The sequence below is a fragment of the Dendrobates tinctorius genome, unplaced genomic scaffold, assembly GCF_039654945.1.
Source record: "Dendrobates tinctorius isolate UK_male_01 unplaced genomic scaffold, ASM3965494v1 ptg000177l, whole genome shotgun sequence".
Classification (NCBI taxonomy): domain Eukaryota; kingdom Metazoa; phylum Chordata; class Amphibia; order Anura; family Dendrobatidae; genus Dendrobates; species Dendrobates tinctorius.
The window spans coordinates 4,243,857-4,261,938 of NW_027361844.1; the positions used below are offsets into that span (position 1 = coordinate 4,243,857).

At 42.0% G+C, this 18,082-nt stretch overlaps 1 protein-coding gene across 3 annotated transcripts in view; it reads left to right on the forward strand.

The window, feature by feature from the left end:
• CASP10 (caspase 10) overlaps positions 1–18,082 on the forward strand; it is a 121,886-nt gene that overhangs the window by 73,180 nt on the left and 30,624 nt on the right. For all 3 annotated transcript variants that reach the window (XM_073551480.1, XM_073551481.1, XM_073551479.1), the window contains exons 5-6: positions 4,263–4,333; positions 13,966–13,987. In XM_073551480.1, the coding sequence (XP_073407581.1) occupies positions 4,263–4,333; positions 13,966–13,987 (93 nt within the window). The remainder of the gene's footprint in view (positions 1–4,262; positions 4,334–13,965; positions 13,988–18,082) is intronic.

The following is an 18,082-nucleotide window of genomic DNA, read 5'->3' on the forward strand; positions in this document are numbered from 1 at the left end:
AGTGTGTTCTCCTCCTTGAGTGACAATTTTGGTGAGCAAAGCTGTAGTATTAGACTGGGGTCACACTTGCGAGAAACTCGCATGAGTCTTGCACCTCAATGCCCAGCACTGCCGCCGACACTCGGGACCAGAGTGTGCAGCTGCATGTATTTCTATGCAGCTGAAAGCTCCGATCCCGAGTGCCTGCGGAATTGCCGGGTATTAAGGTGCGAGACTCGTGCGAGTTTCTCACAAGTGTGATCGCAGCCTTAGTAGAACTATAAAGTTCAATACAAGTTCTACTGAAACACATTCAGCAATTAGTGTTTTTTTCTGAAGTTCACACTATGAATACTATATTTACACAGAAATAACAGTGCAACTAAACAAACACGGCTGGGACAGTGAGAGCTGTGATGCTGGGTGTTTGGGATTGTAATTCTACATAGGGCCGGTTTTAGGCATAGTGGGGCCCTAGGCAAAGTTTAAAATGGGGCCCCAAATGCTAACATATTGCACATCACAGAAGCATTTCGATTGTATTTACTGTACATGCGCTGAGTTCAGGCCGCTAAATGAGTGTGATCGGCAATATTGAAGAAGTCGTTCAACACTTGTTTCCCGGCCTCTTTCTACCGTCTGAGAAAGAATGATGGGAACAGAACGATCACTAATGGATCACAAGGGTGTGTGCACACGTTGCGGTTTTTGCAGCGGATCCGCAGCGGATTTGGTCCTGCGGATCCGCAGCAGTTTCCATGTGGTTTACAGTACCATGTAATCCTATGGAAAACCAAATCCGCCGTACACATGCTGCTGAAAATTCTGCGCAGATTTGCTGCGGTTTATTTTCCGCAGCATGTTACTTCTTTTTTGCGGAACCGCAGCTGCAGTATACGTTCCGGGACATACAAATCAATAAATCTCTCATCCGCACTGCCAAACCGCACTAGATCCTGCATCAAATCCGCTGTACACATGCTAGGAATCTGCAGGAAAAATGCATGTGTTTTACCCTGCGGTTTCTGCCAAGAGATATGGATTCTCTGCAGAAAAAGCCGCAGACTAATCCGCAACGTTTGCACACACCCTAACAGACCACCATACAGTATCATGTTATCAGCAGCACATCTACAGGTTACACCCCATAGTCCTCCATATAATATAATCTGCCCCATAGTCCTTCATATAGTATAATACACTCCTCAGTCCTCCATATAGTATAATACACTCCTCATAGCCCTCCATATATTAAAATACACTACCCAGTCCTCCATATAGTATAATACACTCCTCATAGTTCTCCATATAGTATAATGCACCGCCATAGTCACTCATGTAGTACAATTCACTTCCCATAGCTTAATACACCCCATAGTTCTAAATATAATGTATCCCCCATAGTCCTCGATACAGTATAATGCAGCCCACATATAGTATAATGCAGCCACCCCATAGAGCATAATGCAGCCACCACACAGAGTATAATGCAGCCCCGCCATACAATATAATGTAACCCCCATAGAATATAATGCAGCCCCCCTCTTATAGTATAATGCAGCCACCCCTTAGAGAATAATGCAGCTACCCCAGAGTATAATGCAGCCACTCCACAGAATATAATATAACCCCCCCATAGAATATAATGCAGCCCCACCCCCCATATAGTATAATGCAGCTTCTCCATAGAATATATGGCAACCCCCTCATAGGATATAATGCAGCCCCTTATATAGTATAATGTAGCCCCTCCATAGAATACAATGTATCCCTCCTCATATAGTGTAATGCAACCCCCATCGAATATAATACATATAATACAGCCCCCATAGAATATAATGTATCCCCAAATAGAATATAATAGAGCCCACCTCCCCATGGAATATAATGTAGCCCCCAATATTATATAACACAGCCTCCCCCTATAGAATATAATGTAAAATGTACCCCCCATGTTATATAACACAGCCGCATAGTATATAGCCCAGCAGCATATGGTATATAGCCCAGCACCACATGGTATATACCCTAGCACCACATGGTATACAGCCCAGCCCATCATGGTATACAGCCCAGCCCACCATGGTATACAGCCCACCATGGTATAATACAGCCCACCATGGTATAATACAGCCCACCATGGTATAATACAGTCCACCATGGTCTAATACAGCCCAGCATGGTCTAACACAGTCCAGCATGGTATATAGCCCCCCAGAATGGTCTAATACAGCCCAGCATGGTCTAATACAGCCCAGCATGGTATATAGCCCCCCCCAGAATGGTATAATACTGCCCAGCATGGTATATATCCCCCCCAGCATGGTATAATACAGCCCAGCATGGTATAACACAGCCCAGTATGATATAATACAGCCCAGCATGGTATATAGCCCCCCAGAATGGAATAATACAGCCCAGTATGGTATAATACAGCCCAGCATGGTATATAGCCCCCCCAGCATGGTATAATACAGCCCAGCATGGTATAATACAGCCCAGCATGGTATATAGCCCCCCAGAATGGTATAATACAGCCCAGCATGGTATATAGCCACCTCAGAATGGTATAATACAGCCCAGCATGGTATATAGCCCCCCCAGAATGGTATAATACAGCCCAGCACGGTATAATACAGCTCAGCATGGTATATAGCCCCCAGAATGGTGTAATACAGCCCAGCATGGTATAATATGGCGCAGCATGGTGTAAAATGGCCCCCCCCAGCATGGTTTAATACAGCCCAGCATGGTATATAGCCCCCCCAGAATGGTGTAATACAGCCCAGCATGGTATATAGCCCCCCCCCAGCATGGTATATAGCCCACCAGAATGGTGTAATACAGCCCAGCATGGTATATAGCCCCCCCAGCATGGTATGATACAGCCGAGCATGGTATATAGTCTCCCCAGAGTGGCCCCACAGTCCAGTACTCACACTGATTTAAAAAAAAAAAAAAAAAACACTCCTCACCTTCTCCTCTTGCCTGCGCTGCTGGCTGCTCCTGTCTCCTCCAGCTCTGTCTGGCACACAGTGAGAGCACGATGACGTCATTGCGCCCCCGGCTGTGTCAGAGGCAGCGCGGGGAATGATGGGAGAGGGAGCGTCAGATGACGCTCTCTCCTCCATCACTGCCTCCTTCAATGCGGCGGGAGTCGGCGCAGGGGGCAGGCGGGCCCCCCTGCCTCACAGGGGCCCCATAGCGGCTGTGTGATGTGCCGCTGGCTGGGGGCCCCTGGAGGAGCGGGGGCCCTAGGCAGCTGCTTGGTCTGCCTGCCCCTAACGCCGGCCCTTATTCTACAGGACAGATAAGAGCAAGATTTCGAGTAGCAGCTCATCGGGAGCTGAGAGGAAAAGAAAGATCAGCAGCTAGCTGCTGTACAGAAATCAATGGGTTTTAGAGATCTGACTGGTATGATAAGAGTTAACGCCTCTTTTGGAGTGTAGCTACTATGTACTCTTGGCCAGGGTTTTGACTTGCACAAATGTTTGGGCTCCATGGAAACCAGCTGTATACTCTGAAGGATAATAATAATAATAATAAGCTCTGAGATTAACAGCTGATAGAAAAAGCAAGTCAATTGCAAACTTGCTTATTTTCATGCTTTCTACCTAATTAAAACAATTGAAGAATACCATTTTAATAAAAATGCATTAAAAATTAATAAAAGGTGTCAACCTAACTGGTATGCATAGATACTGTACATATGAAATTTTTAATTTCAGGAGGTGTTGTGTATTTTGTGCATGAGTAATGTTAGTTTGATGCAAAATTGCATTAGATGCCTGCATGTGAGAAGTGCTGAGTGGTATTTTGATGTGCAACATGTCACAAAAAATCTGCATATTTGGCGTGAGGTGTTAAAATTACTGTTTTTTGTTTTGAAATTTAGATTTTTCCTATTCATGTTAAAAGTGTGAAAATGGAAACCTTGAACAGCAAAGAGTTAAAGGGGTTGTCCACTATTAATTATTTTTCTAAAATTGGCCAGTAGCGGTTAGTTACAGTTATATTTTAACTTAAAACTTCTACATCTACCGTAGTTGTCTATAGAGAAAGAAAGCGAAAAAAAAAAGGAAAATCACAGAAAATGCTGCAAAAAAAACTCTGTATCCTTCTAGTTGTATTCTTTTTTGTAGAATGCTGGTGTTTTTTTAAACAGTGGAAATGACTAGGTATTTAATTACATCTAGATTTTAACAAAATAACAAAAATACTTTTTTATGTACCGATTTACCTTTTAGCGTATTTAAATAAAAAAAAATGTTTCCTTTTCAAAGAAATGCAAAAATCGAGGACTCAGCCTTTGTCCTTTGAAGATGAAAATGATAAGACACCATATTCCACACAGGTAAGTTATATTAGTTTTCTCTATATTATACTAAAGTCTTAGATGATTTTTGTTTTTTCATGTTAAATTATAGCCCGTATCAGCAGAATCCATTTTAATAACTTATGGCAGCATTTGAGTGTTATAAACACAGCTATTTCTAAACATACTTTGCCTTTTTAGAATTGTAATTTATGTACTGCATTATTGTTTTAATGCAAAGTGAGCAGGCAGTCACTATGTACCTATGCTACAGGTTTGTAAAGTATTGCTACCCCAGTACGAAGTGAAAGGCGTTACTGAAGGCATAAACATTCTTTATGGCATTGATCAGTTTTCATATTAGTGGATAGGATTTTAAATATTCCTAAATAGTTTATCCCAGAACTGTTTTATCCTAAAGGGGTTGTCTGTTAATTTTGAAAAACAAAGTAGAAAAAAAATATAAAAAGGAGTCATAAATGCTCTAAAATAATAAAAGATGACATTAGTCATCTGTTCAGTACCCTGGTGATCCAGCACAGATGCTCTGATGTTATATTGGCAGAAAAAGAGCAAAGTTGATGTCCTTTTGCTTTATACTGGAATATTCCCTGACATTTATATATTATCGTATTTTTCGGACTATAAGACGCACCGGACCATAAGACGCACCCCAATTTTCAGAAGGAAAATAGGGAAAAAAATAATAATGTGTCAAATGGGGGTCTGACTTATAGTCCGAATTCAGCTTACCTGGGAAGGGATCCGGCACAGGTGGAGGAGTGGTCACAGGGGTCATTCAGTGGTCCAGGCTCGTGCGGTAGCGGCTCTGTGCTGGGGCAGGTTGGTTGTGCTGGAGCAGCTGGGCTGTACTGGGGCAGGTGGGCTGTGCTGGGGCAGCTGGGCTGGGGCTGGGGCAGGTGGGCTGGGGTAGGTGGTCTGTGCTGGGCTGGGGCAGGTGGGCTGGGGCTGCTGGGCTGGGGCAGCTGGGCTGTGCTGGGGCTGGAGCAGCTGGGCTGGGGCAGGTGGGCTCTGTGGGGTGAGGGTGGCGGCTCTCTGTGCTCCAGTGCAGGGGTGGTGGTTCCGCCGGCATTTCCTCCACGCCCGGAGGCCCCGCACATCCCTTGCTGGCTGCCGCCATGTTGCGGTGGCTTCCGGGAACATGGACGCCGGGAAGATGGACGGCGCGTGCGCAGGTTCAGATCTCGTCCCGAGATCTCGGGGGACGAGATTCAAATCTTGGCAACGAGATCTCGGGATGAGATCTGAACCTGCGCAGGCGCCGTCCCCGGACCGGCGGCCATCTTCCCGGCGGCCATGTTCCCGGAGGCCACCGCAACATGGCGGCCAGCAAGGGATGTGCGGGGGCCTCCGGGCTTGGAGGAAATGCCGGCGTAGCCGCCGCCCCTGCACCAGAGCACAGAGAGCCACTACCCCTGCACCGGAGCACAGCCCGCTGACACCACCGCACTACAGAGCCCCGCGGCACCCGCACCAGCCACCAGCCATGGACGGCTGTAAGTATATTGCGACCATAAGACGCACCCCCCAGTTTCCCCCAAAATTTTTGGGGAAAAAAGTGCGTCTTATGGTCCGAAAAATACGGTAATCTGCCGTGAACAGACATTTGCTATAGATTATGTCTTAGTTACTTACCAGTAACGGGATTTTTCAGAAGCCATGAGAGCAGTACGAGAGATGGGATCCTCCCACCAAGGACAGGAAACCTACAGACTAAAAAGGTGGCACCTCTCCCTTACATCAGTAGGATTACAGAGCATGAGAGGACCGCCAATGGTTATTACAATAAAAACGCATAAAAAAACTTAGGCTGTGGAATCATGACTGTAGCAAAACAAGTGCTCTCCCACATGTGACGGGAGGTAATATAAGGGTGCTGTCATGGGCTCTGAAAATTCCGTTACCGGTAAGTAACTAAGACTCTATTAATCACCCATGACAGCACCACAAGAGAATTACAGAGAAAATAAGAATTCCGGGAGGGACCACAGCCTGGAGCACCCTTCTCCCAAAGGTGAGATCGGAAGATGCACCCATGTCTAGTCTATAATTAATGCCTATAAAAAGTGGAAGGAGAACAGTTTGCTGCCTTACAAATCTGAGACGTCTGATCTCTCCTCCCATGAGGACGCCACGGCCCGGGTGAAATGAGCCTTTAACCCCTTCTGGACCGCCTCACCACTTGATGAGTCGGCTAAAGAAATGGCCTCCCTAATCCAGCTAACAAGTGTGGGTTTTGAGACTTTAAACCCTTTCTTATATCTCTGGAAAGACACGAACAATGACCTATGCTTTCTCCAACTTTCTGTGGCGGACAGGTATTTGATTATGCATTTTCTAGCATCCAAGAGTATGAAGTCTTTCCTCCTTCTGGTTCTTTGGATTAGAACAAAAGGAGGAAAGGACTACTTCTTGTTGTCTGTGGAATTGAGACTCTACTTCAGGAAGGTAGGCTTGGTCTGGCTCAAAGATTATCCTGTCATCTAGAATTTGGGTAAACGGTGGAGCTACAGAAGGAGTCTGAATATCACACTGACTTTTCTGGCTTATTTTAAGGCTACCAACAGGACTTTTCAGTGAAAGAATTTTAAGGGTTGCAGATTCTAAGGGCTCAAATGGTATGCCCGTTAAGGGCGTCGGGACTAAATTTAAATCTCATGTAACTAAATTTATTTTAGCAGTGGGACTGGATCTTAAAGCTTTTATAAACCGAGATATCCAATAATTACTGGCCAAATCACAGCTGTATAGAGCTCCGAGAGCCACCACCTGTACTTTTAGGGTACTGGTGGACAACCCTAACTCATGATCCTTCTGCAAAAACTCCAAAATCGTGCCCACAGGAGCCTTTACGAGGTTCTACTGTCAAGGACAAGAAACCAACTGATGCAAGGGAGAGGTGTCGCCCTTTTTTGTCTGTAGGTTTCCTGTCCTTGTTGGGCGGATCCCTTCTCTTGTGGTGCCGTCATGGGTGTTTGATAAAACGTAAAGCGCAATAGGGTCTTATCCAAGTAAAATAAGGTTATTAGAAGCACAGGAATTGCTCACTTGATGGGGTTGTGTGAGACACAACCACTATAATAGCTTAGTAATCAGGTGCTGCAGTGCCTACAAGGAATGATATTGTAGTAGAAATGGGTTGGTGGGTTTTCTCTGCACTGCTGATATTTCAGTAAAGGATCCACGGACCAGAAGTCGGATGACTTTGAAACGTTTGGACATTAAACCACTTTGGAAATGCTGTATCTTCTGGTCCGTGGATCCTTTACTGAAATATGAGCAGCTCAGAGAAAACCCACCAACCCATTTGTACTACAGTTGAACAGACATTAGAATTTCTGCATTTTTGGGACTTTTTCAGCTACTAAAATATGTGGTTTTCTATTGCTGTACTGGCATGTGACAATCAGTGCCTCAGCAGCTCTGTCTCGTACTTACTGACATCACCACTCCTTGACTGCTTTGTCAAACCAGTTCAAGGGAATGTGTCATCAGAAAATTACCTGTTTAAATCATGTTTTCATGTTACATGTACTGTATCTAAGAAGTTTTGGCACTGTAATAAAACAATTAAATAAGTAATCTTGCAATTTTCACACTGGCCACTGGGGCTATTTTAGAGTCTTACTACTCATTCTTTCAGAAAGAGTTTTCAGCTAGCTTGTTATCAGAGGCAGGATAACATTGACAGGTAAAAGGTTTATACACAGCTGATAACTCAGGGTCCACAATTCACAGGGTCATCACAAGCTAAAAATTCTCCATCCGTATCAGATTAAAACTTGTTCACCATATTTATTTAAAGGGACCCTGTCAACACAGAATAACTGTTCAAACCAAGTACAGACACTCAATGATTCATGGCGAGGCCAATCGTTTATTTAAACCTTTCCACCAGCTTGTCTTCTCTCTATCTTCACCCTTCTCTGGCTCTATGAAGCCAGAGCTGTCAATCAAATACAGGAGGGGTGGAGATTAAGGGAAACCAAGCAGGTGGGAAGGTGTATGTAAATGATTGGCCCCATCATGAAACACCAAGTGGCGAGAATTAGTTTGAACAGTCATCCTATTCTGACAGTCCCTTTTAAGCCATATTGAAGCATTGCTGTATATAGTATAGGTGATCAAGTTCCCTGAGCATACTAACAAATACATTAGCAAGTTTTAAATTTTTTTTTAAATATTACATATTTGGTATCACTGTGTCCTTCAAAGTCTGATGTATCAAAATATCAAACTAATTAAACTGATAGTAAGCATCGGTAATTGAAAAAAAATCAAAATGCCAAATTTGAGAATTTTTCTTCACCGTAATGCCAGAAAAAAATTAAAATAAATAAAAAAGTAATGTCTGTCTTCTCACTCCGCAAAAAACAAGCCCTCACACAGCTCCATGTACTGAAAAATGAAAACGTTATAGGTCTCAGAAAAGAGTGACACAAACCCAAAAAGTTTTTTTTCTACAAATTTCTGAAATTTTTTCATCACTATTGTAATAAAAAATGGACAACATGGTTATTATCACCATATTCACATTGTCCAGGAGAATCATAAGAATCATAATGCCAGGTTATTTTTACCACAGAATGAACACCGTAAAGACAAAACTCCAAAAAACAATGTTGGAATTTAAATTCTTTCATCATTTGTCAATATATTCTGTGGTAAAAAAAAAATGGGGTCATCCTGAAAAAATAAGCCCTTGTATACCGGTGCTTCTCACAAAATTAGAATATCATCAAAAAGTTAATTTATTTCAGTTCTTCAATACAAAAAGTGAAACTCATATATAGAGTCATTACAAACTATTTCAAGTGTATATTTCTGTTAATGTTGAGGATTATGGCTTACAGCCAATGAAAACACAAAAGTCATTATCTCAGTAAATTAGAATACTTTATAACACCAGCTTGAAAAATTATTTTAAAATCAAAAATGTTAGCCTACGGAAATGTATAGGAACAAATATTCAGAAAGCATAGAAGAATAGTAAGGCTGGCTAGAGACATATCTGTACTTGTTTCTCTATTAACACATATACAGCTCTGGACAAAGTCAAGAGACCACCACATCAAAATCCTGTCATGGGCAGCCCAATCTCCCGACCTGAACCCCACTGAAAACCTCTGGAATGTAATCAAGAGGAAGATGGATAGTCACAAGCCATCAAACAAGGATGAACTGCTTACATTTTTGCACCAGAAGCAGTGTGATGACTGGTGGAAAGCATGCCAAGACGCATGAAAGCTGTTTTTAAAAAATCATGGTTATTCAACGAAATATTGATTTCTGAACTCTTCCTGAGTTAAAACATTATTATTGTTGTTTCTAAATGATTATGAACTTGTTTTCCTTGCATTATTTGAGGTCTGAAAGCACTGTTTGTTTGTTTTATATTTTGATCATTTTTCTTTGTCAGAAAAAAAATACAAAAATTTATTGCTTGGAAATTCGGAGACATGTTGTCAGAAGTTTATAGACTAAAAGAACAATTTACATTTTACTCAAAAATATACCTATAAAGAGAAAAATCAGACAAACTGAACATTTGAAAGTGGTCTCCTAATTTTTGCCAGAGCTGTATATGTACTTATAGTGGATTGAATCGTATATAACCTAAAGATGAATACAGAGTGTCCATAAACCATTAATATCCAAGAATAACATAAATAAAGTTTATTGAATATATGTATATAGCAAAACATATATTCCATAAAGAAAAGGATATATGCATGAGGTTTTTTTTTTTTTTAACAAAGAGGATGCGCCACGTAGAAGAAAAGCATTGGTGATAAGTCAAAAAAGTCATATAGGGCAATGATGCCACATTGGACCCCAGTATGGATCAACCAATCATCATGTCGTTACAAACATTTCAAAGATTTTTCTTTAGTGTAATGTATGGATAGATCACTCAGGCTACACATTCGGCTCTAATACAAGGTCCATGCTTACCCATTATGTGAACTGCCAAGTCACAGACACCACCGCAAGCGCACTGACACGTGTTTCGCCCACGTGCTTTCTCAAGGGGCGTGTCTCCTTGACATTCCCCTTGAGAAAGCACGTGGACGAAACATGCATCAGGTGTTTGCAGTGATGTCTGTGATTTGGGAGTTCACATCATGGGTAAACATGGAGCTTGTATTAGTGCCGAATGTGTCGCCTGAGTGATCTATCCATACATTACACTAGAGATAAATCTTTGACATGTTTGTAACCACACGATGTTTGGTTGATCCATACTGGGATCCAATGCGGCATCACCTGCCCACACCACTGATTGGCAGCTTCCTGTGTACACTGTACATGGCCAGAAGGCAGCCAGTGGTGTGAGTGGGGTTTTAGAGCCACACATTCAAATAACTGGTAGATCTGCAGCAGAATAAACAGTGATTTTATCAAAATATCATCAAGCAGCTTAGTAAGTGACACTGTCACGAATGTTGTTGGATGTCCCAGGACCAGGGGCTCCTTCACTGTCCCTGGATTACTTGTGACGGTGAACACGCCAGGGCCACGTACCTTGCCTTAGCTCCTGAATCCACCCTCAGTCTGCACCCCTCCCCCACCCAGGGAAGAGTGGAGTAGTAGTGTACCGTAATACACCAACCAGACTAACAATGTAATAAGAACAGGAATAAAGAAAAACACCAATCATACAAATATACACACATACAACCGAGGTATACACCAGGGAGTGGAGGATGGGGTTAAACCAAAGTAGGAGAAGAGAGAATTATCACACACTCAAAACCTAGTAACAGACACAGATAAATCCAGCAAACACCTCCAATAACCACCACCAACCTCCAACCATGCGGCCTAAGCTTGCTCTGATAATGAGTGCTAGCCAAAATCAGGAGTGGAGCATCCTAGGAAAAGTTTAATTGAAACACGTCAAAACTTCTGCATTTATCATCCACTCCTGGTTTTGTCTTACAAATACTAATGTGAAATACTAAGCAAATACTGAACGTGTGAAGGTTGCATTAAACCTTATGGATTATAAGAGTTGCTAACCCAGGAGTCAGCTACATACTGAGCACACACTATCATTATATTTTGGAACATACTTTTTTGACAGAAACATCCAATCTAAAAGCAACCTGTCTTGTAGGGTAGTGAGGTTTTTTTTAGATATAAGAAAATTCTTGAATTCAGGACATAGATAGACTGCGCAAAAGCGATTTTATGAATAATTTTTGTATGAAAGGCGCTGAAACAATATTAGTAGCTGTTTTAAAGTGATCTACTTCCGTAACTAACTAACTTCAGCTGATTTGGTGGGCATGGAGATTACTATAAAAGTCTGAACATTAGGTTACATCAGACTATGTAAATACGTTGGGAAAAAAAAGTATTTAGTCAGTCACCAATTGTGCAAATTCTCCCACTTAAAAAGATGTGAGAAGCCTGTAATTGACATTATAGGTAGACCACAACTATGAGAGTCAAAATGAGAAAACAAATCCAGAAAATCACTTTGTCTGATTTGGTAAGATTTATTTTTCAAATTATGGTGGAAAATAAGTATTTGGTCATTAACAAAAGTTCATCTCAATATTTTGCTATATATTCTTTATTGGCAATGACACAGGTAAAATGTTTTCTCTAAGTCTTCGCAAGGTTGGCACACACTGTTGGTGGTATGTTGGCCCTTTCCTCCTTGCAGATCTCCTCTAGAGCAGTGATGTTTTGGGTCTGTTGCTGGGCAACACGGACTTTCAAATCCCTCCAAAGGTTTTCTATGGAGTTGAGATCTGGAGGCTGGTTAGGCCACTCCAGGACCTTCTTTTACTTCTTACGAAGCCACTCCTTTGTTGCCCTGGTGGTGTACTTGGGGTCATTATGCTGAAAGACCCATCCACATTTCATCTTCAATGCCCTTGCTGATGGAAGGAGGTTTGCACTGAAAATCTCACGATACATGGCCCCATTCATTCTTTCATGTACACGGATCAGTCGTCCTGGTCCCTTTGCAGAGAAACAGCCCCAAAGCATGATGTTGCCACCCCCATGCTTCACAGTAGGTATGGTGTTCTTTGCATGCAACTCAGCATTCGGTCTCCTCCAAGCACAACAAGTTTTTTTTCTACCAAACAGTTCTACTTTGGTTTCATCAGACCATATGACATTCTTCCAATACTCTTCTGGATAATCCAAATACTCTTCAGATGGGCCCGGACATGTACTGGCTTAAACAGGGGGACACGCCTGGCACTGCAGGATCTGAGTCCCTGGCGGTGTAGTGTGTTACTGATGGTAGTCTTTGTTACGGTGTTCCTAGCTCTTTGCAGGTCATTCATTAGGTCCCCCTGTGTGTTTCTGGGATTTTTGCTCACCGTTCTTGTGATCATTTTGACCCCATGGGGTAAGATCTTGCATGGAGCCCCAGATTGAGGGAGATTATCAGTAGTCTTGTGTTTCTTCCATTTTCTTATTATTGCTCTCACAGTTGATTTCATCACACCAAGCTGCTTGCCTAATACAGATTCAGTCTTCCCAGCCTGGTGCAGGGCTATAATTTTGTTTCTGGTGTCCTTTGACAGCTCTTTGGGCTTCACCATAGTGTAGTTTGGAGTGTGACTGTTTGAGGTTGTGGACAGGTGTCTTTTATACTGATAACAAGTTCAAACAGGTGCCATTACTACAGGTAATTAGTGGAGGACAGAGGAGCCTCTTAAAGAAGAAGTTACATAAGACAGAACTCTTGCATGTTTTTAGGTGACCAAATACTTTCCAACATAATTTGCAAAATAAATCTTGCCAGATCAGACAAGGTGATTTTCTGGATTTGTTTTCTCATTTTGACTCTCATAGTTGTGGTCTACCTGTGATGTCAATTACAGGCCTCTCTCATTTTTTTAAGTGGGAGAACTTGCACAGTTGGTGGCTGACTAAATACTTTTTTTTCCCCACTGTAAATGGCATAACTCTTAAGGGGCCTTTACACATAGCGATATCGCTAAAGCGTCACCGATTTTATGACGCAGCAGCGATATCGCTATGTGTGATACTTACCTCCGACCGGCTCCCCCGCTGTCTGTCGCTGATCACGCGAGATCGTCCACGTCCATTTCTCGTCGGGCGCTTCCTGCTGGCAGCGACGCGTGGACACGGGCGGGAGGACGTCAGGATCGCCGCGTCTGAAAGGTAAGTAACGACCGCTGCTGCGTCGCTACATCGCTGTGAGATCTGCCTGTGTGGCAGCTCAATAGCGACCATTTAGCGATGCACCAGCGATCCTGACCGGGTCGTATCGTTGTCGGGATCGCTGGTGCATCGATAAATGTAACGGGGCCTTTAGTTAGAACCTGCTGGGTACCACTCTTCTGTTTTTTCCTCCTAAAAATGTAATAACTGTATGTCACCAGTTAGTGTTGTGTCCCTACATAATGTCTCGGTGTCTGATCACTGCTGACACCCTCAGATAAAGGGAACGGTAACAAGAGTGGAGACAGGTTCTCTTTAAAGCACTGAAGGATTTAAGACAACTCCCCTAATGAAGTGATTTGCAAAATTTCAGAGTTTTCCCTGCTGGACAGAATTAAAAAAAAGAAAGTTAAATATATCTTAACATAATATAAATTGCACAGTTTGTCTTTTTTTATAAAGCTTCTTTATTATATGTTTTTCTTTGAATACAGGATCATCAAGATGAAGTTGAAGGTGAGTCTTTGGTAACGGTTTGCTTGGGATTTATATAGGTCTCCATTTTCCACTGATTGTTTGCTAAGACAAGCGCAAAAGGAACTTGTCAGGTCAGTTAACGCTATTAACTTGCAAATATAGAGTTAATCTGAAGTCTAATAGCCTTAGGAAGATGCCCATCAGCAATAATGAAAATACAAGAAAATGCTCTTTATTCCTCTTGGGAGCCACCATAGCATACTGCCAAGGCTACAGTCACCACTCACTGCGGCTATAAAGAGGCCCTGGAACATTGACTGACAGCCAGCTTTGCAGCACGTCACACCTGTATGACTAAAAGCCGGTGGCTCCCTGGAGAAACAAGGATCATTTTCTCCTATTTTCAAAACGGCTATTGTCCATTGCAACCACTGATACTTGCGGTTCTCTGCACATGGCCTGTAAAGACTTCTCAGAGATTAATTCTTGCCTCTGCTGCATCCAGCAGACTGTCCGACTTCTCAGTGATTCCATTCAGAGAAGGACCCTGGCATGTCTCTCTCCCAGCTACAGCTCTCATTTTGGCTGAACATTCACCAACTCTAGCACACTCGGCTATGATTCATTTAGCAGACTGACTGAATTCCCAGTCACTCCATTCAGATAGAGACCCCAGAATGTATCTCAGCTCCAGTTCCCAACTTGACTGGTTCCACAATTTATCTACTTCCTGCTCCTTAGAGAAACCATGTAGGTGCTTCTAATCAAATACTGTAGAGCTGGGATTTAACTCTGTCCTTCTCAGCTATGCAACGGGGGTATATGAGGGGGAGGGGGGAGGTCACTAGATTACATTTGCAACAAAATGTTGTGACTTTTTGAAAGGTTGCAAGTAGTGAATAAGATGAAAACATCTGGAAACCCTAAAGCTCAACCAAAGTGGAAAACCAAAAACAAAATGGGCTTAAAAATGGTGCAAATAAAAAGATGAATTTGGTGCAAACAAAACAAGGTGAAAAACAACAAGAAACGGGCACAAATGCAATAATGAACAATCTGTTTAAGCTAAGTGAAGACAACTTTTGCACTGAAAGCAAGTCGTTTTCATTGATACAATTGTGTGGTACTCACAACTTTTGAGGTTGGTACTGGTATAGTGTTACATGGCATCACGTAAGGTTTAGAGGGGTGGCTGAGTGATTAAATAGTGCATAAAGTATGTAATAATTTTTTTTATTTTTCTATTTCTACCACATTTAAAAGTATTTTGATTTACATAAATAAATTATATAAGTTTTATTATTGGTAGCTATCCAATAGCCATTCCTTTGATTCCTTTGATTTATGGCAACAATAATTTTTTCAGCTGTACTCAGAATTATCACTGTGTTACCTGAATGTTATCTGAGGTGTTATATAGGACTACCGATAACATCTACTACATTATCTTTACTTAATTAGCTATCACTATGTTATTGGTGGTATTACATAGGATGGCAGGCAAAGGTGCAATTACACTGCATGATTATCGGGAATGCGTGTTTCCAGAAACGTTTGTTTCCCGATAATCGTGTGGTTGCAAAGTAACCTGATGAACAAGTGCAAAGCTTGTTCATCAGGTGAAATGATCTTTTGGTTTTCTTAAAAGATCATTGTTCTCGCCACCACATTTGCTGTGTAGACAGGACCTGTGCTTCCAAGAACAATGGCGGCCTATCTACATACAGTCGTATGTTAAAGTTTGGGCACCCCTATTAATGTTAACCTTTTTTCTTTATAACAATTTTGGTTTTTGCAACAGCTATTCCAGTTTCATATATCTAATAACTGATGGACTCAGTTATATTTCTGGATTCAAATGAGGTTTATTGTACTAACAGAAAATGTGCAATCTGCATTTAAACAAAATTTGACCGGTGCAAAAATATGGGCACCCTTATCATTTTCTTGATTTGAACACTCCTAACTACTTTTTACTGACTTCCTGAAGCACTAAATTGGTTTTGTAACCTCATTGAGCTTTGAACTTCATAGCCAGGTGTACCAAATCATGAGAAAAGGTATTTAAAGTGGCCACTTGCAAGTAGTTCTCCTATTTGATTCTCCTATGAAGAGTGGCATCATGGGCTCCTCAAAACAACTCTCAAATGATATGAAAACAAAGATTATTCAACATAGCTTTTCAGAGGAAGGATACAAAAAGTTGTCTCAGAGATTTAACCTGTCAGTTTCCACTGAGAGGAACATAGTATGGAAATGGAAGAACACAGGTACAGTTCTTGTTAAGCCCAGAAGTGGCAGGCCAAGAAAAATATCAGAAAGGCAGAGAAGAAGAATGGTGAGAACAGTCAAGGACAATCCACAGACCACCTCCAAAGACCTGCAGCATCATCTTGCTGCAGATGGTGTCACTGTGCATCGGTCAACAATACAGTGCACTTTGCACAAGGAGAGTATGGGAGAGTGATGCGAAAAAAGACGTTTCTGCAAGCACGCCACAAACAGAGTCGTCTGAGGTATGCAAAAGCACATTTGGACAAGCCAGTTACATTTTGGAAGAAGGTCCTGTGGACTGATGAAACAAAGATTGAGTTGTTTGGTCATACAAAAAGGCGTTATGCATGGAGGCTAAAAAACAGCATTCCAAGAAAAACACTTGCTACCCACAGTAAAATTTGGTGGAGGTTCCCTCATGCTTTGGGGCTGTGTGGCCAATGCCGGCACCGGGAATCTTGTTAATGTCGGTATCAGCAGATTCTTGACAATAATGTGCAAGAATCAGTGAAGAAGTTGAAATTACGCAGGGGATGGATATTTCAGCAAGACAATGATCCAAAACACCGCTCCAAATCTACTCAGGCATTCATGCAGAGGAACAATTACAATGTTCTGGAATGGCCATCCCAGTCCCCAGACCTGAATATCATTGAACATCTATGGGATGATTTGAAGCGGGCTGTCCATGCTCGGCCACCATCAAACTTAACTGAACTGGAATTGTTTTGTAAACAGGAATGGTCACAAATACCTTCATCCAGGATCCAGGAACTCATTAATAGCTATAGGAAACGACTAGAGGCTGTTATTTTTGCAAAAGGAGGATCTACGAAATATTAATGTCACTTTCATGTTGAGGTGCCCATACTTTTGCACCGGTCAAATTTTGTTAAAATGCAGATTGCACATTTTCTGTTAGTACAATAAACCTCATTTGAATCCAGAAATATAACTGAGTCCATCAGTTATTAGATATATGAAACTGGAATAGCTGTTGCACAAACCAAAATTGTTATAAAGAAAAAAGGTTAACATTAATAGGGGTGCCCAAACTTTAACATATGACTGTAGAAAGTTCAAGGAACATCTTTCAGTGTGTGACATGAGATCTGCCTGTTTAAACAGGTTATTAAACAACCACCTATCACCAAACAAATAGCTGATTGGTCAGTTAGGCTAGGTTCACATTAGCGTATTGGAGCTCTGCGGAGGGCTGCGTACTTCCTCCCTGAAGCTCCACCCACTTCTGCACTTTCTCCGTTTAGGTCCGCCTACTTCTGCATGCATCCTACATACCTATCTTTAACATTGGGTACGCAGGACATGCGGATGTATGCAGATGCGTCGTTTTGACGCACCCGCCGTCTGCGCAAAACGCAAGTAGTTGCGTTCCCGTGCGGTCAGCGGGCATGTCAAAACAACGTATCCGCATACATCCGCATGTCCTGCGTACCCAATGTTAAAGATAGGTACGCAGGACGCATGCAGAAGTAGGCGGACCTAAACGGAAGACGTGCGGAAGCAGGCGGACATGTGTTTCGGGATGTATTTCTGAATAGAGGAGAGAAAGCGCTACCGGAATATGCACACTACACCTTAATACAACAGAATAAAGTAAACACAGCTTTTATTGGTACACAAAATGAAAAGTACAAATTAAAAATAGTTTAAAACAGGGACTCCAAGGTAAGTACCTGCCAGAGCATGGAGAGAATTTTTTTTTAATATATATATATATATATCCAAACATAATAAATATCACCAAGCTGGAAATAGATATACCCAAATACAATACAAAATCATGGTCAGCCTAAGCAACTAATATTAGGAAGGTCAGAGGGTTAAATGCAATAATCA